Source organism: Mucor velutinosus (genome assembly GCF_035048745.1).
Source record: "Mucor velutinosus strain NIH1002 chromosome Unknown tig00001553, whole genome shotgun sequence".
Lineage (NCBI taxonomy): Eukaryota > Fungi > Mucoromycota > Mucoromycetes > Mucorales > Mucoraceae > Mucor > Mucor velutinosus.
Window position 1 is genome coordinate 1,770,007 of NW_027041930.1, and position 24,878 is coordinate 1,794,884.

General features: G+C 40.9%; 13 protein-coding genes across 13 annotated transcripts; 5 read left to right on the top strand and 8 right to left on the bottom strand.

Annotated features, from left to right (window-relative positions):
• Positions 1-1,349: 1,349 nt before the first annotated feature.
• Positions 1,350-3,195, top strand: ATC70_007949 (uncharacterized protein; the record flags this gene model as incomplete). The annotated part of the gene is made up of 7 exons (XM_064827205.1): positions 1,350-1,429; positions 1,496-1,715; positions 1,775-2,134; positions 2,256-2,397; positions 2,463-2,834; positions 2,891-3,033; positions 3,094-3,195. The coding sequence occupies 7 exons, from the start codon at positions 1,350-1,352 to the stop codon at positions 3,193-3,195; spliced, it is 1,419 nt and encodes a 472-aa protein (XP_064676262.1).
• A 546-nt stretch (positions 3,196-3,741) lies between these two features.
• On the top strand, positions 3,742-5,334 carry ATC70_007950 (uncharacterized protein; the record flags this gene model as incomplete). The annotated part of the gene is made up of 6 exons (XM_064827206.1): positions 3,742-3,829; positions 3,936-4,000; positions 4,059-4,104; positions 4,223-4,371; positions 4,430-4,835; positions 4,895-5,334. The coding sequence occupies 6 exons, from the start codon at positions 3,742-3,744 to the stop codon at positions 5,332-5,334; spliced, it is 1,194 nt and encodes a 397-aa protein (XP_064676263.1).
• A 466-nt stretch (positions 5,335-5,800) lies between these two features.
• Positions 5,801-7,043, top strand: ATC70_007951 (uncharacterized protein; the record flags this gene model as incomplete). Its single annotated transcript, XM_064827207.1, has 3 exons — positions 5,801-5,854; positions 5,907-6,115; positions 6,173-7,043. The coding sequence occupies 3 exons, from the start codon at positions 5,801-5,803 to the stop codon at positions 7,041-7,043; spliced, it is 1,134 nt and encodes a 377-aa protein (XP_064676264.1).
• Positions 7,044-7,183: 140 nt separating this feature from the next.
• Positions 7,184-8,519, bottom strand: ATC70_007952 (uncharacterized protein; the record flags this gene model as incomplete). Its single annotated transcript, XM_064827208.1, has 2 exons — positions 7,184-7,996; positions 8,049-8,519. 2 exons carry the CDS (start codon positions 8,517-8,519, stop codon positions 7,184-7,186), a joined length of 1,284 nt encoding a protein of 427 aa, XP_064676265.1.
• A 321-nt stretch (positions 8,520-8,840) lies between these two features.
• Positions 8,841-10,393, bottom strand: MIA40 (Oxidoreductase; the record flags this gene model as incomplete). Its single annotated transcript, XM_064827209.1, has 4 exons — positions 8,841-10,014; positions 10,076-10,215; positions 10,274-10,290; positions 10,366-10,393. The coding sequence occupies 4 exons, from the start codon at positions 10,391-10,393 to the stop codon at positions 8,841-8,843; spliced, it is 1,359 nt and encodes a 452-aa protein (XP_064676266.1).
• A 189-nt stretch (positions 10,394-10,582) lies between these two features.
• Positions 10,583-12,301, bottom strand: ATC70_007954 (uncharacterized protein; the record flags this gene model as incomplete). Its single annotated transcript, XM_064827210.1, has 6 exons — positions 10,583-10,695; positions 10,757-11,066; positions 11,118-11,372; positions 11,422-11,588; positions 11,691-11,731; positions 11,790-12,301. 6 exons carry the CDS (start codon positions 12,299-12,301, stop codon positions 10,583-10,585), a joined length of 1,398 nt encoding a protein of 465 aa, XP_064676267.1.
• Positions 12,302-13,086: 785 nt separating this feature from the next.
• Positions 13,087-13,600, top strand: ATC70_007955 (uncharacterized protein; the record flags this gene model as incomplete). The annotated part of the gene is made up of 3 exons (XM_064827211.1): positions 13,087-13,144; positions 13,204-13,350; positions 13,407-13,600. The coding sequence occupies 3 exons, from the start codon at positions 13,087-13,089 to the stop codon at positions 13,598-13,600; spliced, it is 399 nt and encodes a 132-aa protein (XP_064676268.1).
• Positions 13,601-13,609: 9 nt separating this feature from the next.
• On the bottom strand, positions 13,610-14,927 carry ATC70_007956 (uncharacterized protein; the record flags this gene model as incomplete). The annotated part of the gene is made up of 3 exons (XM_064827212.1): positions 13,610-14,251; positions 14,307-14,673; positions 14,749-14,927. 3 exons carry the CDS (start codon positions 14,925-14,927, stop codon positions 13,610-13,612), a joined length of 1,188 nt encoding a protein of 395 aa, XP_064676269.1.
• Positions 14,928-16,845: 1,918 nt separating this feature from the next.
• Positions 16,846-18,893, bottom strand: ATC70_007957 (Protein kinase domain-containing protein; the record flags this gene model as incomplete). The annotated part of the gene is made up of 3 exons (XM_064827213.1): positions 16,846-18,408; positions 18,457-18,615; positions 18,669-18,893. The coding sequence occupies 3 exons, from the start codon at positions 18,891-18,893 to the stop codon at positions 16,846-16,848; spliced, it is 1,947 nt and encodes a 648-aa protein (XP_064676270.1).
• A 175-nt stretch (positions 18,894-19,068) lies between these two features.
• ATC70_007958 (uncharacterized protein) lies at positions 19,069-19,928 on the bottom strand (the record flags this gene model as incomplete). Its single annotated transcript, XM_064827214.1, has 2 exons — positions 19,069-19,659; positions 19,719-19,928. 2 exons carry the CDS (start codon positions 19,926-19,928, stop codon positions 19,069-19,071), a joined length of 801 nt encoding a protein of 266 aa, XP_064676271.1.
• A 114-nt stretch (positions 19,929-20,042) lies between these two features.
• Positions 20,043-20,841, bottom strand: ATC70_007959 (uncharacterized protein; the record flags this gene model as incomplete). The annotated part of the gene is made up of 4 exons (XM_064827215.1): positions 20,043-20,237; positions 20,301-20,355; positions 20,422-20,516; positions 20,593-20,841. The coding sequence occupies 4 exons, from the start codon at positions 20,839-20,841 to the stop codon at positions 20,043-20,045; spliced, it is 594 nt and encodes a 197-aa protein (XP_064676272.1).
• An 834-nt stretch (positions 20,842-21,675) lies between these two features.
• Positions 21,676-22,387, top strand: ATC70_007960 (uncharacterized protein; the record flags this gene model as incomplete). Its single annotated transcript, XM_064827216.1, has 5 exons — positions 21,676-21,775; positions 21,840-21,907; positions 21,984-22,022; positions 22,086-22,197; positions 22,296-22,387. 5 exons carry the CDS (start codon positions 21,676-21,678, stop codon positions 22,385-22,387), a joined length of 411 nt encoding a protein of 136 aa, XP_064676273.1.
• Positions 22,388-22,893: 506 nt separating this feature from the next.
• On the bottom strand, positions 22,894-24,715 carry ATC70_007961 (uncharacterized protein; the record flags this gene model as incomplete). The annotated part of the gene is made up of 6 exons (XM_064827217.1): positions 22,894-23,160; positions 23,213-24,007; positions 24,060-24,155; positions 24,213-24,402; positions 24,468-24,548; positions 24,606-24,715. The coding sequence occupies 6 exons, from the start codon at positions 24,713-24,715 to the stop codon at positions 22,894-22,896; spliced, it is 1,539 nt and encodes a 512-aa protein (XP_064676274.1).
• Between the last annotated feature and the right edge of the window lie 163 nt (positions 24,716-24,878).

The window sequence follows — 24,878 nt, forward strand, 5'->3', positions numbered from 1 at the left end:
AATATGCCTCCTCTTCGTATTAAAAACTGCTCAAGCTACAGAACTGCCTTTCCAGTAAATTGCAGCTATCAAAGATGTGATTTATGCCGTGTAAATAAACTCTATAAAGCAATAAATAACCAAACTGGACAATTTTCAAGCCTTCATATCTTGACATATAGACCTTTAGAAGCCGCTGGAATGACGCCAAACAATTGTACTCGAGTAGCAGTAACTTCCTGACACCTTTGCTCAACTTTTTGAAGACCCAAAAAATATGGCCAAAAATCGACAAAAAAGCATGAGGGGTACCTCATGGTTTTCATCGAAAATCAAACGATCACGTTTTTGACCGCAAAAACAAAGGCTTTTGTTATGGTATATACTATATCAGAATGTTTCTCTCGATCCAAGGCAGTTCCTGAAACTTTGTTTGTGACACCTTCATAGGTAAAATCTCGACATTTTCGCCAAAAATCACATTATATATTTTTTCAAAATTGCTTCCTATGCTCATTCAGAACACTTGTTATATTTAGTACCATCAGATGCGCCTTGAAAAGTACTTTTAGAAAGCTTAAGGAAGCACTGGATGTTCATCACATTTTTCATAGTCGAATCTAGCAAAATAAGTCAATTGAATCGATTTTGTTCAGAATTTATCCAATCTAAAATAGAAAACAAAAGACGGAGTTATAATTGCTTTTGGTGGTGGTGGTGGTGGTGGTGGCTGGTGCCAGGACCTATGCCTCTGGTTCCATGAAGACATCCATGTCATGATATGATTCAATCTTTCTGACATTTTGAAAGCATAGAGCTTATACTTCAGAAGAGTAATAGTCATGTTAATTATGCAATTATAAACCATGCAATCTGTAATAAAAATAAAGCAAGATGGAGATACTATTTCAGGCGCGACATCATCAGGGCAAAGGAAAAAGGTAATTTTGGATTTAAATGGAGTAGACCCTTTCTATTACACAATCCGATTTCACGGAGCAAAAGGTGGCAAACACCCGACGATGCCCTTGTCTACAACAGGAGATGTAAATTGCAAGAGCCAGGTATTCTACTCATCCAAATACAATGCGAAAGGCGACAAAGTAGTCATGGATGACTGCAGTCTTTGTTGCCACATGTTCTTGCTATCTACTTTGATGCAATTCCATGTAGTTTGTGCTAGCCCTTGTGCCCTGATCGTGTGACTTTTTGAGAAGGCTATTTTCGCACGGGTACTTTTAGATTGCCGAGTGATTTATCGGCCAAGTCTTTTCCCTTTTGAATGATGAAAAGATGTGCCTCCACTATTTAAAGTATTTTTTTTTCTTTTCTCTTTCTGCTTTCTTTTTCTTTTCTATATTTAATTGAAAATGGATCAATTTTTGGAATACGTTGATAAGCATCAAAACGACTTTGTCGAGCGACTTCGCAAGGCCGTTGCCATCCCTAGGTAAGCAACATTGCAAATGCCATCTTGATAGAATTTAACGCGTAATTTTCTTTTGCAATTCAAAAGTGTAAGTGGTGATCCTGCTCATCGTCCTGACGTCTTCCGTATGTCTGAATTCTTGGTTGAAGAGCTCAAGGCTCTCGGTGCCTCTGTTGAAACTCGCGATCTTGGTAAGCAAGACTGGCATGGTCAACAATTGGATTTGCCTCCCATTGTTTTGGCTACCGTTGGTAACAACCCTGAAAAGAAGACTATCTTGGTCTATGGTCACTATGATGTTCAACCCGTAAGTTTATAGTGCGTTGCAGTGCGTAGTATCGGCTGAAATGTAACAACGTGCATTAGGCTCTTTTGGAAGACGGTTGGAGCACTGACCCTTTCGAATTGGTTGAAGATGAAAACAACCGTTTAATTGGTCGTGGTTCCAGTGATGATAAGGGTCCTGTTCTTGGTTGGATCAACGTTGTTGAAGCTCACAAGGCTCTTGGCCTTGAATTGCCCGTCAACATCAAGTTCTGTCTTGAAGGTATGGAAGAATCCGGCTCTGAAGGTTTGGATGCTCTTATCTTCGATGAGGCTTCCAAGTACTTTAAGGATGTTGATGGTGTTTGTATCTCTGACAACTACTGGCTTGGTACCACTAAGCCTTGTTTGACTTATGGTCTTCGTGGTGTCTCTTACTTCCACATGAAGGTGAAGGGTCCTGTAAGTATACGATTCAGATGTGCGAAAAAGCAACGTGAGGCTAGAGAGTTAGGATTACGTGCTTTGAGGGTTCACAGCATTGTTTAGTTTTTTTTTTCTCACTCTTCTTTTCTCATGCTAGCGTGCTGATCTTCACTCTGGTGTCTTTGGTGGTACTGTCCACGAACCTATGACTGATCTCGTCGCTGTTATGAGCAAGCTCGTTAACCCTGACGGTAAAATTCTTGTTCCTGGTATCTATGAGCAAGTTCGTGCTTTATCTCGTAAGTGCATGTATAGTGTGTGTTTTACATATCAAATGGTTAACATGGCATGATTTTGCGTGTAGCTGAGGAGGAAAAGACTTACGATGACTTGGCTTTCCAAATGGAAGAACTCCATGATGCCGTCGGTAACAAGATTAACATTCACGATACCATCCGCAAGACTCTCCAATGCCGTTGGAGAAACCCCTCTCTCTCTCTTCACGGTATTGAGGGTGCCTTCTATAGCCCTGGTGACAAGACTGTGATTCCCGCCCAAGTTACCGGTAAATTCTCTATCCGTACTGTCCCTGACATGGATCCCAAGCAAGTCTCTGCCTTGGTTGTCAAGTTCTGTCAAGAGGAGTTTGCCAAGTTAGGATCCAAGAATACTTTGGATGTTCACTGTACCCATGATGGTAACTACTGGCTCTCCAGTCCCAACCATCCCAACTATGGTAAGTTGTGCTTCAAATAGTAATTTTCAATGTTGTTCAACGTTTTCCTTGATTAGTTGCTGCTGCTAAGGCTGTTGAAACTGTCTATGGTGTCAAGCCTGATTTGACCCGTGAAGGTGGATCCATTCCCGTCACCTTATCATTCCAAGATGCTCTCAAGAAGAACGTCTTGTTATTGCCAATGGGTCGTGGTGATGATGTAAGTTGAAAAAGTATAGAATTGTACCTGAATTTTATTGACATTTGAATGATATAATAGGGTGCTCACTCTATCAATGAAAAGTTGGATAGAAGCAACTATATCAAGGGTACTCAATTGTTGGGTGCTTATTTGTACGAAGTCTCTGGAGTCAAATTGTAAAAAAAAAAAAAAAAAAAAAAAAAAAATTAATGCATATCAAATCATTCATAAATAAAAAGAACCTTTTTTTTTTGTAACGCGAAACATTTTATTTGAACCCGAGCTTATAGCACTGTTTCATGATAGAAAGTTATGTGAATTGAATGTGTATCTAGCAGGTGCTACAGGATTTGTTTACAAGCGATATTCTGCATACAAGCACAGCGAAAACAGAGATCCGTGTGTAAAAATAGAGGATCGCAGTGGAAAGCAAGATGATGTACAGATTTGGGATGCTGTGTATACAATGGCCATTTTGTAATGATGTTCTTTTTTTTCTTTTCCCATTTTCCCTTTTTCCCTTTTCTTTCCTTTTTCCTCTGAAGATATACAATTGCGCGTTGTCATATTGTTCATTTATATGTGTATTTGTATTTATTAGAGATATATTAAATACTTGGAATACGCATAGCACATTTTTTTCACTTTCTTTTACTCTCTCTCTTCACATCTCATTCATAGGTTGCTATGGCAACAAGCACTCAACGCATCTCATCATCAAACAACATGTCAAGCAATAGTACAAACGTAGTTGGAGTCCATTACAAAGTGGGTAGAAAATTGGGAGAAGGAAGTTTTGGAATCATTTACGAAGGTAAATCATTTTTTTTTTGGCTACCTTCCATGAGGATTATTCTCAATGGCGAGAGAGAGAGAGAGAGAGAGAGAGAGGGAACATTAACATATCTCACATGGTACAGGCACCAATCTGCTCAACAATCTACAAGTGGCCATTAAATTTGAACCAAGAAAGAGCGATGCACCGGTAACGTACTCTTCTGATGCTTGTATGCTTGTAGCAGGCACTAACAACCTTTCAACAGCAACTCCGTGAGGAATACAGAGCCTACAAGACCTTATTGAACATCAGTAAGTAGCATTTGCCATACAAGGGGTGCTTCATCCCTCTTTTATTTATTTATACAAAGGAGTACCCCTTCTTTCAGTACCCATACCTTTCTAACGCACGCACGCTTCTCCTTAATAGCTGGTATTCCGTCTGCCTATTATTTCGGTCAAGAGGGATTACATAATATCCTCGTCATTGATCTTCTGGGTCCCAGTCTCGAGGATTTGTTTGATACATGCTCAAGAAAGTTCAGTGTAAAGACTGTTGCGACATTGGCCCGACATATGGTAGGCTGTGATTTACTGTTGCTGCACATTACACTTGTTTATACTCATAGATTCCTAGATTACTCGTATCCAGAGTGTCCATGATAACAATCTGATATACCGTGATATCAAACCCGATAACTTTCTTATTGGTCGACAAGGAACCTCGGATGCCAACACGGTGTATTTGATCGATTTTGGTATGGCTAAACAGTATAGAGATCCCAAGACAAAGCAGCATATTCCCTACCGCGAAAGAAAAAGCCTTTCAGGAACAGCAAGATACATGAGTATCAATACTCATTTGGGGAGAGAACAATCGAGAAGAGATGATTTGGAATCGCTTGGCCATGTATTCATGTACTTTTTGAGAGGGTCATTGCCCTGGCAAGGATTGAAGGCTGCTACCAACAAGCAAAAGTATGAGAAAATTGGAGAGAAAAAACAGACTACCACCATCAAAGATTTGTGTGCTGGATTTCCAGGTAAGCGATTTGGTTAATAGTAAGGTGAGGAAGCATTGCTCTAAAGCATACTTATTTAGAGGAATTTGGCATCTACCTTCAGTATGTTCGTAAACTAGGATTTGAAGAGACGCCTGATTACGACTTTTTACGAGATTTATTCACCAAAGTGCTGAAGAATCATGGAGACACAGACAACGAGATTTACGATTGGATGTTATTGAACAATGGCAGAGGTTTAGAAAAGAGATCATCACGCCATCAATCGCAGCGTCAAACAGCCATGGGTATTCGCAATCCTACCGATGGACATCCTTCTCAACAGCAACAGCAACAACAGCAAGCACCTGTTGCACAACAAACAGAGAACCCATATGGTCGCACTCAACCACCGATGAATGTGAATCCTCCCCCCAATCTTACTGGTGGCGGCCATGAGTATGATGATGCTTCACGGAAAAAGGGCTTTTGGCAACAATTTATATCCTTTGTTACATGTGGATTATTCTCATGTCTTTAATCATAGCTACAACGTATTCCCTCTATTTTTTTTTTTTTTTCAACATTAAAACCATGCTTTCATCTACAAACACCTTTTCATCAATCCCAGCGCAACCAGCACATACGCAAGCTCTTATGCTTTTTGGGATTAAGTGTAACGTTTCCTGTCAGAAAGTAAAACACTCCAGATTGCAGATGTTACATTAGCTAGAGCAAAATCTCTTGGCTAAAGTATTCTGTAAATTCCATTTGGATTCTGCTGTTAAACATGGAAAAAATATCAACAAATATATACATTCGTCTCTGTCTTATCAGCAGCTATGTAAAACCTGTTTTTAATTCCTGTCTGCAATTTTTTTTTTTTTTTTTTTTTTTACTCTTTTATATCTTTTTTTCTTTTCCAAATGATCAAGACCAAATTTATTGTGCAATGTCTACGGTTTTTATGGGTTCTTTTGATACTGAGCAATGAATGCTTTGTATTTATGTTTTCTGCCAGAAATTGCGCTTCCATAAATCATACCAGCACACCTTCCATTGTAAGCATTATAGCACCACAGCGCTTGACCAGCTGTATTAAATTTCCTACAGAACAATGGAAGACTACTGCTTGTTGCCGACCCACAGATGACAGACGACAATTCATACAACAGGTCCTGGATTATCATGCAGTTATCCAAGTTTTATAGCGAGCTCTACATGAAGAGAAGCTATCGACATTTGGAGAACCATGTGCGGCCAACAGACACTATCATCATGGGCGATTTAATGGATAGCGGCAGAGATTGGGATGACACCAAGTACAGCACAAGCTTGATAGATAAGAGAAAGGCAAATTGAACTGACCATCTTGATAGATATGCTTCAGAAGTAGATCGTTTTCGCCGTATATTTCCCTCCAAAGCTTATTATATGGTGGGCAATCACGATGTTGGGTTTGGCAATGGCATACAAAAGCACTTGGTGGAGAGATTTGAAGACTATTTTGGACCCACCTCCTACACGTTTGAGAAATACGGCTATACATTTGTTATTGTCGACACTGTGTCACTGAGCTCAAGTAATCCAGCCATACGCAACGACGCATTGCACATGCTGGAATCATTGAGCAGCAATAGCACCATACCAAGGATCCTACTGACACATGTCCCCTTGTTCAGATCTCCCCAACAAACATGCGGTTCTCAACGGCAATCAGGCTCGCATATTGCAGATAGAGCAGGATATCAATATCAGAATCTAGTGACCGAGGAGCTGACTTTACTCATCTTGGACAAAGTGGACCCTGTTGCTGTATTTTCAGGCGATGATCACGACTATTGCAAAGTGGTTCATCAGCTTCGAGGCAACCACAGCGCTGTTGAGATTACGGTGCCCACAATCAGCATGGCTCAGGGACTGAAATATCCTGGCGTCATGATACTCAACATTGAGCAAGGCCAACTCGCAACAGATTTATGCTGGTTACCGGATCAGATTGGATTGTTCTTACGCTATGCGTATCTTTTGGTGTTTACGATTGTGTTGCTATTGACATGGCATATATTCCAATACGCTTTCAAAAGCAATACAAACGGTGCTGGTTATCATTTGGCAAAAGAAGAATTGGGCGTGCAGCATATTCAATTTAAATCGGCAAAACGTAGCATGTCGCCCTTTTTCTATTCCATTCGAGATGTAGCCTGGGTTGGCATCTTGGCATACATCATTTGCATATTCATATTGTAATAAAACTCGACATTATTTATACATTAACAGACAAACAGAGTGATCCATTGGATTCAGTGGCAAAAAAAAAAAAAAAAAAAAAAAAGAGAGAGAGAAAGAGGTATATTTACTATATACAAAACCATATACAAAGATAGCATTTAACAATGACGATGATCACTATACACTGTTGCAACCGTTGACGAGGAGGAATGTGTGGATGTGGAAGTTGAGGAGGTAGATGTGCTTGCGCTAGGGTTATTGGAATGCTGATGATGCTGTTGCTGCTGCTGTTGTTGAAGTAGGGCATGGGGATTCAATGTGTGATGCGCCATCGGCAATGTGGTACGAAGTAGACTTGTTGGATCCGTTGGAGCAGATAAAAAAGATGGCGGTTTTCCTGTTGTACTAACTGTATTGTTATAAAAGAGAGGATCTAAAAAGACATCAGTTGTGGTTGAGGTGGTTGAGGTGGTGGTGGTGGTGGCCGCTGTATCTCTCCTGAGAGCAGCGGCAGCAGAACGATACTTTTGTCTTGTGCCACGACCTAATGCATGATCATTTTGTATAGCATATATTTGCATCTCCCTTGCGTAACGGTCTTTGTCAACTTGTGCTTTGGTTTTCCAAGGTAGCCTGGCTTCTTCGGACATGACATTCCATCGATCAGCGCATAGTTTACTGATCTGCCCAACATTGGAGCCGGGATACTGGCGCATGGCATCTGGCCTGACCTCTGTCAAATACCACATATAAGCAGATAATGGATGTTTGGGTGTAGTTGTGTTCTTGTCTCGTTTAGGCCGTTTACGTTTGGAATGCGAGTCTGGTGGTTGATCTGGGTTCCCTTTTGTGAAATGGCCTGCTTTCAATAACTCTGCTCTGGAACGACGAATGTACATTGCGTTGGGATGCAATGCTCTCTGCTCTTCTTTGATCTTGTTGGCTTGATTTACATACTGCTCCTTTTGTTCCTATAGAATGTATGAGGAAACCCTTCCTGGTGATGTTCAGATGAGAGGCTACCTTGGGCATGTTCTTCCAACGAAACCCTACTTCTTTACTGATATCAGCAACCTTCATTGTGGGATCTTGATCTTTCAGAACTCTTCTCATCTCTTTATTGAACAACAAATAAGCATTGGGTGGCCGAGTAACTCGAGTGGGCCGAACCGATTTATCATTCATGCCTAGATCCAGGCTTGTCAAAGTGGTTGAAGTGGTTGAAGGAGAGAGATCCTTTGCCAATGTTGGTTGATGTAGCTGAGGAGGAGCCATACGAATCAAAGGGAATGGTTGATAGGCCAAGTTGAATGCATGGCTTGGATCCTGAAGATGACTCATGGGCGAAGATTGTGTGCTACTTTGTTGTCTATCATTGTTGCTGTGCTGTTGTTGCTGTAGATGAGGAGCACTTAATAATTGAGCCTGCGTCATTGCAGCATACTGTTGCAGGTTATACTCTATATTGTCCGTCAAATTATCTAGGAACAGCATGTTAGCTAGCAGTCAGCGCATTTCTGTGTAGAATACCAACTCATCATCCAGAGTGAGTAATGTTGAAAAAAAAAGGGGGGGGGGGTAGAGCGTTTGTTTATCGAATGAAATGATGCAGCAATTAGTTGATGGGAAGCTTTTTTTTATGGCTCAAGCTTAAACTCCGTGAAGACTGCTTCTAACCATGATCCAGAAAATGCTTGATCTGATACTTTACCTCATCGATGCAGATCCAACAATAGAAGCTGCTTTCTATGGCATCCATTCAAAGGCTCATTTTACATACAAAACAATGCTTTATTTGTGCTTATTTTACTACATCTATACCATCATAGGCTCGTCCGCCATCTCCTCATCTTCATATTCTTCATCATCGTATTCCTCATCATCAATAGTGGCCTCTTGATATTGTTGATATTCAGATACCAAGTCGTTCATATTGGATTCAGCTTCGGTGAATTCCATCTCATCCATACCCTCACCAGTGTACCAATGCAAGAAAGCCTTTCTTCTAAACATGACCGTGAATTGCTCATTGACACGCTTAAACAAGTCTTGAATAGCAGTGCTGTTACCAATAAAAGTACCCGACATCTTGAGACCCACAGGAGGAATATCACAAAGAGATGTCTTGACACTGTTGGGAATCCATTCCACAAAGTAAGCAGAGTGCTTTGTTTGAATATTTAGCATTTGGGTCTCGACTTCCTTGGTAGACAAACGACCACGGAAGATGGTAGCGGCAGTCAAGTAGCGACCATGACGAGGATCTGAAGCTGCCATCATATTGCGAGCATCAAACATTTGAGCGGTCAGTTCAGGCACTGTCAAGTTGCGGTATTGTTGAGAGGCGAAGGCGGTCAAAGGAGCGATACCCACCATAAAAAAGTGAAGACGAGGGAATGGGACCATGTTGACACAGAGTTTACGCATATCACTGTTCAATTGACCAGGGAAACGCAAACTGGTAGTGACACCAGACATGACAGCAGACACCAGCTGATTCAGATCGCCATAACCAGGGTTGGTCAATTTGAGTGTTCTAAAGCAAATGTCGTAAAGAGCCTCATTGTCAATACAGAAAGTAGCATCGCAGTTCTCGACGAGTTGATGGACGGACAATACAGCATTGTAAGGTTCAACAACAGTGTCAGAGACCTTGGGAGAAGGCAAAACAGAGTAGGTACTCAAGATACGATCAGGATACTCCTCACGGATCTTGGAGAGCAGGAGAGAACCGAGACCAGAACCAGTACCACCACCAAGGGAATGAGCTAATTGGAAGCCTTGCAAACAATCGGTGCCCTCTGCTTCCTTACGAACAACATCCATAATATTCTCAACGAGTTCTGCACCCTCTGTGTAATAACCCTTGGCCCAAGAATTACCAGCACCTGATTGAGCATTCACAAAGTTATCAGGTCTGTAAATCTTACCATAGGGACTACTGCGAATGCTGTCCATGGTAGCAGGCTCAAGATCAACCAAGACAGCTCTAATTTCAATCTTCTATAAGCCACACATTGTCGTTGCCGAGGGCTTCCACCTTGAATTACCTTGGGACATATTTGCCTTCTGATCCTTCATTGTAGAATACATTGACACGCTCTAATTGAAGATCGTTGTCTCCACAGTAGTTACCATTGGTATCAATGCCATGCTCTTGAGAGATGGTCTCCCAAAACTTTTGGCCAATCTAGTCTGTGGGCGTCAATAGCCATCCTCTCTACATGAACAAAAAGCCTGTGCTTTACCTGATTACCACATTGACCTAGAATATGTTTATTTGTTTGTTAGCATTTGCCGATTTGACATACATCTGTATGTAGTGCAGATCTTGTATTACCTGCTTGCAAATGAATGATCTCTCTCATAATTGATATTTCAGCTATGGATAGCAAACAAAAGGGAAGGAAGCCTTTTCACATATGTGTTTTAAATTTTTTTTTTTTTGTATCATTTTATTCTTTTTTTTTTTTTTTTTTTTTTTCTTCTTCACATCAAAACGGTAAAAGAAAGAACGCGGCGAAAACGCGTCATAATCGTTTTAGAGCCCTATCGTTTTAGTAGGGGCGGTAGTGCTGCTGGTTTCTGGATTGAGAAGCATGCATAGCACCACCTCCATTACCTCCACTGCTACTTTGATGACGATCTCTTGAGTTTCTTCTATTGTCATCTATTTAAAAGAGAGAGCATTAGTATGCGCAATTTCATGTCAAATGGCATGTTGCTGTTACCTTGTCGATGATGGTGTTGTTGGCGCATGTTGTTACCATTGTTGCTGTTGTACATGTTGCCGTAGCCTCCACCTTGTTGCTGCTGTTGACCGTAGTAAGCGGCAGCGGCAGCAGCAGCGGCAGCCATGTTATAGTTGCCAGCAGGATACATGCTGTTGTACATGTTGAAATTACCGCGCATGTTGTTAAAGTTGCCACCACCACTGTATCTGCTGTTGGGCATGTAAGGTGGTCTGAAGTTTGGGTTGAACACTGGCGTATTGTGCTGGCGGTTCTGCTTGCCCTTTGGCATGGCCTTCTTTACCTCAATCTATACATGTTTATCAACACATGCTCTCAAGCACCAGATATCGATACTTACAGTCTTGTCCTTAATGGACAAATTGGGATTCCTCAAAGCTTCCTCTACGCCTTTGCTGTCTTCAAATGTCACGAAACCAAAGCCTCGAGGTCTTCCTGTATCACGCTCCATCATAAGAGTGGCATCCAAGACTTTGCCAAACTGCGTAAAGAACTCTCTGAACTCTTCTTCATTCACCTCGGGAGAGATGCCGCCAACAAAGATCTTTTCTGTCTTGTCTTGTTCATCGCGGGGAATCGCTCGCTTGGGGTCAATCTAATAAGAGCGTCAATGACCATGTTCCAGCAGAATATGATTTACTTACTCTTTTGCCATCCAGATTGTGGTGATCTTGGCTAACAATCTTGTCAATGGCTGAATTCTCTTTCATGGTCAAGAAGCCAAAGCCACGTGAACGTTGTGTTGCTGGGTCGCGCATGACCACACAATCAAGCACTTCACCAAACTGTGAAAAGTATTGACGCAAGTTTTCTATTACGATGATTTGGTTTTTTATTATTGAAATAAAAATCTTAATACTAAACTCTATACTCAACACTATTTGATGTAAATTGTAACTATAAACTATCTTACCATCCGTTGTCTCCCAATTAAGTCCTCCAATAAACATTTTGCTAATAATATACAATTTACATATACACACCCAATTTATTATCACGTTTGCACACTTACCCTTCTTCTGAGTTGGTGGTGGTAACGGAAGTAGATGGCTTGTCGGATGGGCCATCACTACCATTACCATCATTGTTCTGATGATGCTGTCTAGGCTTGTTGTACTGCTGCTGTTGTTGTGGCATGTGTTGTCTCATTTGCCTTTGGATCATTTGCTGCATTTGATATGGGTTGGCAGCCATTTGCTGTTGAAGGCTTCTTTGGTAGGCAGCCATGTACTGTTGATAGGCATTTTGCTGATATCCCCAGTTGCCTTGTTGTTGTTGTTGTTGTTGTTGTTGCTGATGCTGTTGCTGCTGTTGAGGAGAGTCGTTGTACTGCTGCTGATGATGATTCTGGTGGTCGTCATCATGAGCATCTTCAGGCTCTGGAGTAGCCTCTACTTTGACTTCGACATCTTCCTCTTTGAACTCTACAGGATCTTCGCCATACAAATCTTCGTCGTTGTATGTATCTTCTTTTCCTGCTCCGTTGTATACATTGTATAAATCGTCGTCGAAATTGTCAGACATGGTGACTAAAAATGAATTTAGAGAAGAAGAAAAAAAAGGAAAAAAGAAAAGCGAGAGAAAAAATTTCTGTTATAAACCTCCTTTGTTTGCTCTTTTGCACATCTCTCCGCTTCATTTGTGTATGCTTCAGGTGACGTCAATTGTAGTGTATGGATCATTCAACTCGCTCATAAGCAACACGTACCTCTCTTGCACAGAAAGGCCGTAACATCTATTCAAGTTGGATACTGAAATCACAAAACCCAGCTAGTAGAAGCAGGGTAGGTTGGTTCATTGATCAATGAGAGAAGCAATACCTTGCTCTTGTTTCCAATAATAAGCAACATTTCAAATATCCCCATGGCCACATGAGATTAGGGTCATTTCATTTGATAATGGGTACCCTTTGATGATTCATGGAAAATCAACGAGATGCAGCCTTTGTGCTTCACAAATGTATCAAAGACATGCGTATTTCGCAATAGCCCTCATCTAGCATTAGTTGCATGTTCTATCCATACGCCTTTGAGTCAATTTAAGCATTGCATCAGATGCCTTGACGCTTCAAATAAGCAGTGCTACAGCCTACGTGGCATTTATCAGGTTTTCACCGACATTTGGTCTCGTTTATGCAAATGTGATCTCGAGACAAATATGCGGTGAATCAGTGCCCAAGAGCCATTTGTGCAACAAAATACTGCTTAGCCATATTCATTGCCATTTTCGTCCATAATTCTCTATTTTGAGGTATTTATTGATTTCAAACGATGCTTTTCTTTTCATACCCCTTATTATCTAGACATTAAATGGGGTTTTCTTATTTTTTCGATACTAGCGCAAATCAGTTGCACATTCAGCTCACTGGTAAGTGCCAAGTCTACGCACTTTAGATATGAAACTGAAAATCTCGTTATGTGAGCAAGATGCAGCATCATTCTTCTCAATGAAAAGATCATTCTCGATTCCATTTGAACATATTGTGTTGCCCATCATTGCAAAACCTGAAGCAGCTCAGCGAGTATTCTTGGGCTTTCACTTTGGTACTCGAATTCCCGGTGTTTTCAATGCAGGCAAGTGATATGAGATTGCAGATGGGCGAGAAGCATCACTCTCATGTGCAATATAGGTACTTTTTACTCTCTTGATATGCCAAGCAACATGAGGAAGACGTTCATCTATATGAGACGCCCTCATAGAACTATCCAGATTAATACTAAAAATGAAGACTACAAGCGATTGATCTTGGAGGTTCCTAATGATTTCATGGACCTGGAAGAAGAGGCAAACAGACTTACACAATTGATTGAAAAAAGCCAATAAATACATGCTTTATTTGAAATCACCAATCTTTGCCTCAGATGGCAACTCCTTTGCCTTTGCTATCGTTTCACTCACTTTTTCAACCTCTCTCCATACACGCAAAAGGTTTCTGCCAGCCAAACCAATCAAATGTTCATCACTCCATCCACGGCGGATCAGCTCAGCAAACAAATCAGGGTACTTTGAGACATCTTCGAGGCCGGTAGGAGTCGCTTCAATACCGTTGTAATCAGCGCCAAGACCAACACGGTGATAGCCAGCCACCGAAGCAATGTGCTCAATATGATCAGCGACATCAGATAAAGTTGCTTCCTTATCAGGGTCACATTGAACGAATGCGTTATAAAAGTTGACTTGTACTACACCATCAGTTTCATCCAAGCGCTCCAGCACGCTATCAGGTACGTTTCTCTCAATGTCACAAAGGGCATTGCTGGAAGAATGAGAGAACAAGACTGGAGCACGCGTGGTATTGAGGACAGCATGCATTGTGGAATGAGCAACATGAGAGATATCAACCATCATACCAAGTCTGTTCATTTCCAAAACGATTTCCTTGCCAAAATCTGTTAAACCCAATCCTTTATCAAAAGCAGGAGGATTGGCATCGCAACAAGCCTCAGCCCAAGGAGTGTGGCAGTTGTGAGTCAACTACAGGTGATTTGTCAGCACCTTTGCTTTACTTGTTAGCAGCATCCACACTTACAGTCATGTATCTGATACCAAGGTCATAGAATTGACGAAGAGCTACCATAGAGCTATCAATCATTTGGCCCCCTTCCATACCCATAGCAGATGCAATTTTTCCATGACGCAAAGCATGTTCAAATTCCTTGGTATTTGTAGCTATTTGGAATGTTTCAGGATGCAAATTCACCATTCTCTGAACCACATCAATCGTTTCCATGGCTTTCAAAAGTTGATTAGCCTCCGTATCATCACATTCGTAGTAGATACTCCAGAATTGACCGCCAACATGTCCTTGATGAAGACGAGTGATATCCGTGTGTCCCCAGTCAAACTTGGTAAAGTTCATGTCATTGATCTTGCCATTGTAAACAAAGGCCAAATGTCTATCAAAAAAAGAGAAAAGACAGAGGAAATAGGGTGAGCTGCGCTTTCTGCGGACAATGTACATAAACACTTACAAAGGCAAATCGTTATGAGTGTCAATAACGGGGTGGTGACGAAGAAGTTTGTGTGCATGATCGAGGGCATCTTTCTTGCGAGGGAACCTGTCAGAGAAAGGCATTTGCTCTAGTTGAAATGCCATTGCACTTAAAGGCAAAGCTAATGCAATCGCTGCCAATCCAGACCAATGAACCATACTTGTGTTATACGTATCTGAGAGATGAGAGAAAGGTGTTGTCTATGGATGAAGAACTTGTGCTTCGTTTATCTATTGTTACAGATGCACGAATCTCTGGGATTTAATCACATTTGTTGCTGTTCTCACCCGTATCGAACGGTCACTTTTATCTAAATGAGGCGCACACGTACATGCAATGTATAAGGATGAAGTATTACAACAAACGATGAGTCATGAAATAGAACTGGAGAGATATAATAGCTGTCAAAATCGCAACAGAGAAATGTTTTTGACAAGGCTCAGTTATACTTTAATTTCATCTTAAAAAACTTAGTAAAGTAAACAGATGTGCAATTACTTGTAATTAGCAGATTTACATTTGTATCGCTTACTAGTCACTTCATAGCTGATTTCAAGTCTTGACAATGACATTGTAAAATCGAATGTCGTGCTGTTCACAAGGACTTGTGATGTTAAGGCAAGACTTTGGTGTATTTGATTTCAATACATGTTATATCGTTAAGCAGGCTTATTACAGCGAGTGGCTATGTATCCATTCCTGGCAAGATCCCGTGCTTTCTGTACGCTTTTTCCTTTTGTTCATAACGATTGTTTTCGCAATGAGGAGGAAGGTCTGTATTTTGCCAGCAAGCAGCGGCCAAAATCGGTTAAAACTCCGGCAAATATTCTGCTTTAGATTGGACAGATATAGATGAAAATCGACTCGATTGATATATTTTGCAGAGTTCGACTATATAAACTGACAAGATAACTCAACCTTCCCTTAAGCGCCCGTGGTGGTAGGGCAAAGTGATTAAGCATCCAACATGCCATCTGAATGATCCCGGTTCAAATCTCAGTGAGTGCATTTTTTGGTGATTATTTTGACGTAGTACTGATGTCCTCGTTTGGTGTTTTGTGCTCTTATCCAGTATCCATATTTTGAGATTGTATTGGCTCTAGGTGTCGCACCTGATTAGTAGTAGATTTCTTTCCCAACTTAGTTCATTATATATCTTATTCCCCATCATTGCAGACATTGGGTCTACCAACAGTCTTTTCTTTCTCTCAGTATGACATTTTAAGGACTGTAAATAAAACCTGGAGCTCGGCTCCCCTACAAAAAAAAAAAAACGCTTCCTAATACATTCTTGAAGTACTTTTCAAGGCGCTTCTAATGGTGCTAACTGTAATAAATACTTTGACTAAACTTATTGGGCAATGTAATAATATATGAAATGAGGTTTTTAGCGAAAATAGCCATATTTTGCATATGAAAACCTCATAAAAGTGGCTTCATAGGTTGCTTTGGATCGAGAGAAACATTTTGATGTGATACATACCATAGTAAAAGTCTTCATTTTCAAGGTGAAAAATGCGATCGTTTGATTTTCGATGAAAACCATGAGGTACCCCTCATGGTCTTTGGTCGATTTTTGGCCATGTTTTTTTTTTTTTGACCCAAAAAGTTGAGCAAAGGTGTCAGGATGTTACTACTACTCAAGTAAAATTGTTTGGCGCCATTCCAGTGGCTCAGAAAGGTCTACATGTCAAGACATGAATGCTTGAAAGTTGTAAAACCTGGTTATGTTTTTGCTTTATAGCTTTTATTGATACAACATGAATCATATCTTTGGTAGCTGAAGTCTTCTGGACGGGCAGTTCTGCAGCCTGTGCAACTTCTAATTCGAGTAAGAGGGATATTGATTTTGATAAGGCTAATTCATACAAATCTTGATGTGTTATATTGTTGCTAAGCTTATTAATAACGGAAAGGAGAAACCAAATTTACTGCTTGATTACTATGGTTTTGCACGTTTGCTTCGTTACGGTAAAACCTTCTTATACAGTATAATGATATATAATGATGATGACGATATTAGCAGAATGGTAGTAGTACAAGTAGAGCGTGTTTATTATTCAAAACAAAGGGAAACTATACATCATTGACAAGTGGACATTGCCCCGCTAACACAACCTTGGCAACATCAGCCCAAAGTTTTTTGATATCATCAGCGTTATTGTCATCAAAATAGATTCTACAGTCAGCGTTGATAGCACTGTACTCCAAGAGGTCGGTTTCTTGACCATTGAAAGAGCTAGAAGGCTTGTAGACTTCTCTAAAGGTCCAACCCATATCGGCACGCTCAGGGAAGGGAGCAGGGGCATCTGGGTCATTAGCCATATCCAAAATTTCCAAATCCATCAGGAAGCTGGATAGACGATCGCTCTCTCCGCCTGGGAAAGAAGCAAACTGCATGCGGTTACCACGAATTCCACCCAAACCCATCGCAGGCACTTGATGAGACAAACGAAGACGCGATGCAACGATAGCACATGTAGAACCACAACGACCGTCAGATAGAATCAGGACGTCAGAAGACTTCCATTTCGTGTTGTGATATTTCTTGGTGCTAATAGTATCTTGCCAGCCATCGCAGCTCAGGGAGACAGGCTGAGAGAACTTGACAGTATTCTTACCACGGGTATATTCCTTTGTCTTGGTGAACCAAGAGCTTCCATCGTAACCAGAGGACTTGTAATCCAACCATTTGGTATTTTCTTGTTGATAAGCCTTTTCAATGACACGCTCCAAGAAGGGAGAGTATTTGACATCAGAAGGGTAATCAGGGGTAGAGTTAAAAAAAGTGCTAATGAGGAATTCACCAGCACAGGCATCACCACCACCGTTGGAAGAGAGATCCAGGATGATCTTCTCGACGCCCTTGGCTTCAAAGTTTTCGAGGCCTGCAATGAAGTCATCGGTGAATGCTTGTCTATCTTCAGAAGCAATAGAGAAGCTTTGGATATCAATGACACCCACTTTCTCGTTTTCACCGGTTAATTGGATAAACTCAATGTAGGGACCACGGCTGTTGCCCACAGCATTTGATGCTACATTGACACCGTCAGAGTTCAATGCAAAGACTTCACCTTCATGGATTGTCTTGAGCTCGTGAAGATCATAGTGAATTGTTCGCTTGGTGATGTTTTTGTGGTCGTTTTGATGAGCAGATTGACAGAAAGTGGACCAGTAGTTGTCAGCAGTTTGAAAGCTGGGAGGCACTTGAGCAATCCAAGGTACCTGAACGGTGAATGGGGCATCATATTCTTCTTGGATGGGTAAGGTGCCACTCTTGGGACAGCGCATGGTATAGTTGTGGAATTCTTGAGCAGGCAAGAAACGATGATAGCCTAAATCATCAGCACCGTCATCCCAACCGTGAAAGTAACTCTTTGTGTTCATGATGTTGTTGAAACAAGTGTTGGCGTCTTTACTCTCGCCGTTGTTGTTGACAGCATAGTTGACAATCATGTCCATTGCTTCTGATCCATCAATTTCGGTGACCTCACAGCCAACCCATGATTCTTTTGCCTCTGGCCATACATCGTTCTTGACATAGGCGACATTAGCAACCAATCTTTTGTTTCTTAAAAGTGCGTTGAGTTGAATAGGTTGCCAGAAAATGAATTGACGATAACAGAATGGTGAATATGACTATAGACATGTTAGCTTTCCACTGGATGGTACTATGTGGAATCTTACCAAATGTGCGTCTTGCACTTTATCCAGCAATAATGCAACGGCTTCTTGAAACTCTCTGTCTGATTTCCAGTCTTCTTTGAGGATCAAATCTAGACCGTAAGAAATGTTTACAGCAGTAATTGCTAAACCTTCTACTGTGGGAGGAGAAGCAGCAACATCCTGTACAATAAATGAGTAACAGTGTTACTTGGCGGTATCAGCAACTTATTTACATTGAAAACATAGAGTTCATTTGTCACTTTTCTGACAGTATCCACAGTTTGCTGAGCAATGTCTTTATCGTATTTAAAGTAGTCTAGACAAGCCTTTGCGTCTTGAAAGCTAGCGGTTTTATTTCCAGCAATGTGAGCGCAAGGATCAGTTGTTGTTGCTGCTGCGTTGACTGAGGCGAGTAGGCCTAAAATGGCCAAACCAAGCAGTTTATTACTTGGTAACATGTTGAGTGTATGTGGTAAAGAAAGGAAGGGGAGGGAGGTGGGGGGGAGAAGAGAAAGAAGAAGGAAATCTTTTTTAAACTAATAAAAGTCTATAAATAACAACATTTCGCTTGTATAACAACACAACCAATTAATTAGCGTCCAAATGCAGTAAAAATCCATTTTTTTTTATTGATTACATTTGAGCAACACCTCTAGCAAAAAAGTGCACATTGTTGTCCAATATCTTGTAGTGCAAAGATTGTTGTGGGGTATTCATGGTTTGCTGGTGTTGCTGCTGTGGCCCGTAAATGACGTCCAATTGACCATGCACATCTCTGGCCAATCCACTGTTCAACGGCTGGACCTGGAGCACAAGATTTGATCCGTAAATGACACTCTTGATAAAGTTGTCTTGCTCTGTATCCTCTGATCCCTCTTCATCGGCATGCATCACGGTCAGTAGTGTGCCCTGGACATTCTCAACGAGTGATCTCAACTTGAGGATGAATGTTGACACCTGCTCAGTGTCAAACCCATTGTACAACAGCACACTCACATCGTCTAAAATGACAAGTGTGTTGCTAGATGTCACATACTGGGCAATCGTCTTGTAGAATGATTTCAACAAATTTTGCTGCTTGTTTTTGTGATCTAGTGTGTTTGTGGGTGCAGTGGGTGCCTTGGGTGGGGGATATGGCGTTTCGGATGTGTATTCGTTCAAATGCGTCAAACCATCCAAAAAGACAAGCTTTCCAGATTGCTTGTACGTTTGCAAATTGATTCCCTAGTATCGCGCAGTGCATAAGTAACTATTGACACGAGATTGCCTTAAATTAGCCTTACCAACTTGCGTCCAATCAAGAAGTAATGGTTGAAGATTTGCGCTAAACCGACCAATACCACATGCTTGTCATTTTTGAGCTGATTTACGACGAAATGATGCACAAGAAAGTTGGCGTCTGACTTCAGTGTATCTGTGATGGCGATGTGAGAGTTAATCGGCGCCAAATTGTTAGGGAAGGCAAGCGCTGCGTCCAAAGATGCATAACCCATGGTTGATGTATTAGTAAGATATGGAAAAGAAAGGCCTTTATTACTGAATTCAACATCGGAAAGGGTTTAAAAGGGGAGAAACAAAATTTTCAAACAGTCACCGTAATAGGGTTATCATGTTGATTCAGCATCTACCTTCTTCTCGTTGTTCATGTTGTGTTGCTGTAATAGTTCGATGAGATGCTGCATGACATGTTCTTCATTCCCTACTACTATTGCTGCTGCTGCTGCTGCTGCTGCTGCTGACGGTGGTGCTGATGCCGATGCTGCCTCTTTATCAGCAATGAACTTTTGAATGACTGGATCGCTCTACATGGACATGAACATGAACCTTCATCAGCCATCGTCCATTCCCCAGCATGTAAACCATACCTTTAAATCCTTGGTCACATCGTGCTTGCCCTCTGAATCCATAGACTGTATTGTTCTGATCGACAGAACCCTTAGTACCTTTTTTTGTTTCTACTCCCTCCTTTTAGTCAAACAAATTTACCTGCAAACTTCCTCTATTAATGTGGATACAGCTTTGTTATTGTTCTGGATCGCACGATTTGCAGCTACCGTTGCTTTTGCAGCTACCTTGGATACCTAGAACAATGATCGAAATGTGAATACTTTTAATGAAAACGATATTCTCTCGTACAATTTACAGTGTGTGCTATACTTTTTTAATTTCTTCCTGATTCACCAGTTCTTCGTTTGTCCATTGATGATTCAATATATGAGCCAGTGTGTCTGGAGTCAATATAGGTGGTGATCCCCAATGGTCATCCAGGTTTTGGATTATTTCTGTAATACGGTCTTCTGCCATTGCATTTGAATCGGTGGACATGATGCTGCTATTGCTTGGTTTCTTATTTAATAACGATGGATTGGAAGGTCTATCCTGACTCTTTGGTAAGGTAAAGTACATGTCGGGTTTAAGTATGTAGTAAAATTAAATGAAAAACAAGAGGATAAAAGGGGAAAAGAGCTTTCCAGAGTCCAGAACATACTTTAAATATCAACAACAACGGATTACCATACAACAATTCTTAGCTAGCCCTAAACCATATTCGATCCCCTTTTCAAAAATGTGTAAGCACTTGGGAGCTAGGCTATTTAAAGCAAGTGCAGATTTGCGTAGGTGTGTGCGTATGTTGCTTGGTGCGTTAGGGCAAAAGGGTGCACTATGGTTCAATTATGTCACTGTCAGCGTGTACAGTAGAGTGCCATTTCGAACTATGATAGAAATATCCCATCCAACATGGGATATCAAATGTACATTTTAAAATGCTAGATTTTTAATAAGGACAGAAAAAAAAAAAACTCGTCTGTGCAACACCAATAAGCATAAATAAACTTTTTTTGCTTTGTTTAGAACATGATCAAGCATCACATCTGTACAATCGTCGTTGAGTGATTTACCTTGATTGATGTGCAATCAGAGAAATTGTGTTATTTCCAATGTCATTAGGATAAATCAAAGATCATACAATTGAAACTCCGGTAATCAGGTCAACGGATTGGCCATGTTTGTCATCGACAACATGATTCCTTTTGATTTGCTGTATTTCCCCTCGAGTTTTCTCATACGTTTGATAACATGATTCATATTTGAACAAGGGGAAAACTATGAACAACTGGTGCGGCACACAGCGGTCACTTTCGCCCGAAGATTGTAGCCGTGTTTAAGAGCAAATGTCTACATCTCATCCGGCTCTTGTTTCCTTTTTCCTTTTTATCTTTTTTTCATTCAAGTTAAAATATGGCTAGAACTAAACAAACTGCCCGTAAATCAACTGGTGGTAAGGCTCCCAGAAAGCAACTTGCCACCAAAGCCGCTAGAAAGTCTGCTCCTACAACTGGTAATGCAGTAGTCGACATTGTGAATTAGTTTTCAATGTATCTAATCAAATGAATATTTCCTAGGTGGTGTAAAGAAGCCTCATCGTTATAAGCCTGGTACTGTCGCTCTTCGTGAAATCCGTAGATATCAGGTAACTATTTTTTTTTAGCGTGCATTTAGGATGATACAAGAATGATGGATGTTGACATTTTACTCGAAAACGATAGAAATCAACCGAGCTTTTGATTCGTAAGCTTCCTTTCCAGGTATGAAAACACAACACTCTTTTATATCCATCTCTTGTATTCACATCTATTCATCGATTTTAGCGTCTCGTCCGTGAGATTGCTCAAGACTTCAAGACAGACTTGCGTTTCCAATCCTCTGCTATTGGTGCTTTGCAAGAAGCTGCGGAAGCTTATCTTGTTTCACTCTTTGAAGGTATATGGTGATTGATTTATATAACTATGGTTATGATGATACTAACCAATTCACATGATTTTAACCCTCCTTGAATCACGTTTCTTTCCCCTAAATAGATACTAACCTTGCCGCTATCCATGCTAAGAGAGTTACCATTCAACCCAAAGATATTCAATTGGCTCGCCGTCTTCGTGGTGAACGCTCTTAAATCATCATCTGATGTCTTTTAACATTTTATCTTTTTCAATAATAGCACTATCTAATTCAATGAGTAAATAATAAAAAAAATGGCAGCAATATCTTGCCTTTAAATAATATTGCTGAAAATTTTGAAAGTTGCCATCACAATGTTTTTTGTACAAGTAAATGAGCGATCAGTGGTATGATATCATCTCATTCTGAAGTAGCTACTCTCTCTCTCTCTTCTCTCTAGGATAGCTGCTCTTGACAGATTGATGCAATATTTATTTAACACGGCATGTGATTTCGAGAAATATAACATTAGGCTATGAGAAAAACTTGCACACTGCTAGTGGCCATACCAATGCCTATTTATCATGACATCCTGCCTCATTGCTTGCTAATATGACCTTGCCCCATGCTACGAAACCCACAATACAAAGGTGTTTCTCGGTTTGAATGTTTACTGTGCCGCTACATCATAGGTAAATTCCACTGTGTTACAAATAATGCGAAAACTGTTGCACAATAGGTTTATTCAATAGTAGCAGCATTCAAGTTTGGTAGTTCCACGCTGGGGTCAACATCCAGTAATCGTTCATGGATGGCCTTCAATGCACTCAGGGCATATTCCTCTGATACCACGCAGGAAATGTTGATTTCTGATGCACCTTGTGAGATGATTTCAATACTAATGCCTGCTTCTGCCAAAGAAGTAAACATCTTTCCTGCTACGCCCACTAAATTCTTCATCTGTTTGCCGACAAGGGATAGAATGGCCATGTTTTGATTCACATCCACCTGAGAACAGAATGTTAGTTGACTGGTGTCAAGAAATCCTAAATGTACATACTTGGCCTAGCTTTTTTAGATCGACAAGTGCCTTTTCCAAATTGTTCTGATCCACATCCGAGGACAATGCCATGGACACATGCACCTCTGACGTGGAGATCAAGTCGACAATGATATTGTGCTCATCTAAAGCCATAAAGATCTTGGCCAAGAAACCATGGCTGACGTTCTTGCGATTTGAATGCACATTAAGCACACAGATCTTATCCTTGACTGTCACTGCGGTGGGATGTTTTCGAGACAAATCTAAATGGTAGCCGTTCTGAGCCAATACAGCCGGTGTAGGTGGCGGCGTAGCATAACCATTGGTGGATTTTGTGGTTTGATCTGGGAAAATGATGGTGCCAGAACCAAAAGGATTCTCTACATTCTTGATACGAATAGGGATTTCAGCTCTGATGACTTGCTCCATGGTGAATGGGTGGATGACCTCTGAGCCATAGTAGGTCAATTCAGCAGCTTCTTCTGGTGTAATGATGGGCAACAGACGAGCAGTTTTCACCTTTCTTGGATCAGCAGTAAATATGCCATCTACCTCTTTCCAAATTTGAAGTTCTTGTGATTGCAATCCCACAGCGGCAAGAGCGGCACACAGATCCGTATAGCCTCGACCGATACTGGTCAACAGACTGCCGGGTACATTGCCAAAGAAGCCTGTCAATACCGGTACCTTGTTTCCACATTCAGCTATCACTTGACGTAAACGCACAGCAATGTAGTCGTAGAATGACTGATCCAATGTAGTGAATTCTCGATCAATGATGTTGTTCAGCACCACCAGTTGACTATCAATACCCTAGCGTCGTCATGAATACACAATACTCCAAGGTTCGCACTACCATCCTTACTCGATCCTTCAACACAGCAGCGACGATGGTACATGACAATTTCTCGCCCATGCCTACAATGATATCTTTTGATCGAGGAGAGATCTCATCTATAATCTAACATACTGTGTTACCCTACTATAATCATATCATATGATTTCGCTTAGAATATACCTCTGCTGCTTCCAAAAAGGACCTTAATTTCAGGCACTCTGTCTTAAGTTGAGATTCGAGATGGTCTAGTATTTCCTTGTTTTTAATAACCGATCTTGCTGCATTAAGATGGTCGTTTGTGATCTCCTCAACGATTTCCAAATGCTTTTCAGATCCTTCTGTGAGGGCTTCTTCTGCTGCTCGTAATAGCCTTGTGGAGAAAATGCATGAATACCGGGAAATGTTGGATTATCATATGAATATCAAGCAACTCACATGTTGGTGGTGCCTTTGTCTTTTGATTCTCCACTTCGGGCAGAGCATACAATGACCACCTTGTTGGTCTTGATATATGTACTAGAGTAGAATTGTTACAAGGCGGTTGGCAACATGCTGGATCCAATCGATGCTTACGGTATAATGGTATCAGCAATCTCATTCAGGAATTTCCCTACACTGGTTCCGCCATACTTTTGTACAATCCATGGCAGATGAGTTGGGTTAGACATGAGTGGTAATTGCATTGTGAATGTTGAATGGAAAAAAGAAGAAAAAGAGAGAGATCGAGTGGGGGGGGGGGAGATGGAGTGCAAGATTCAGACCAAATAAAATGCATGCATCTGGATGGCAATATCCTTTTCGAGAGATGGAATCAATCATAGCAAATCAGCTCGCACCGTCACAAAA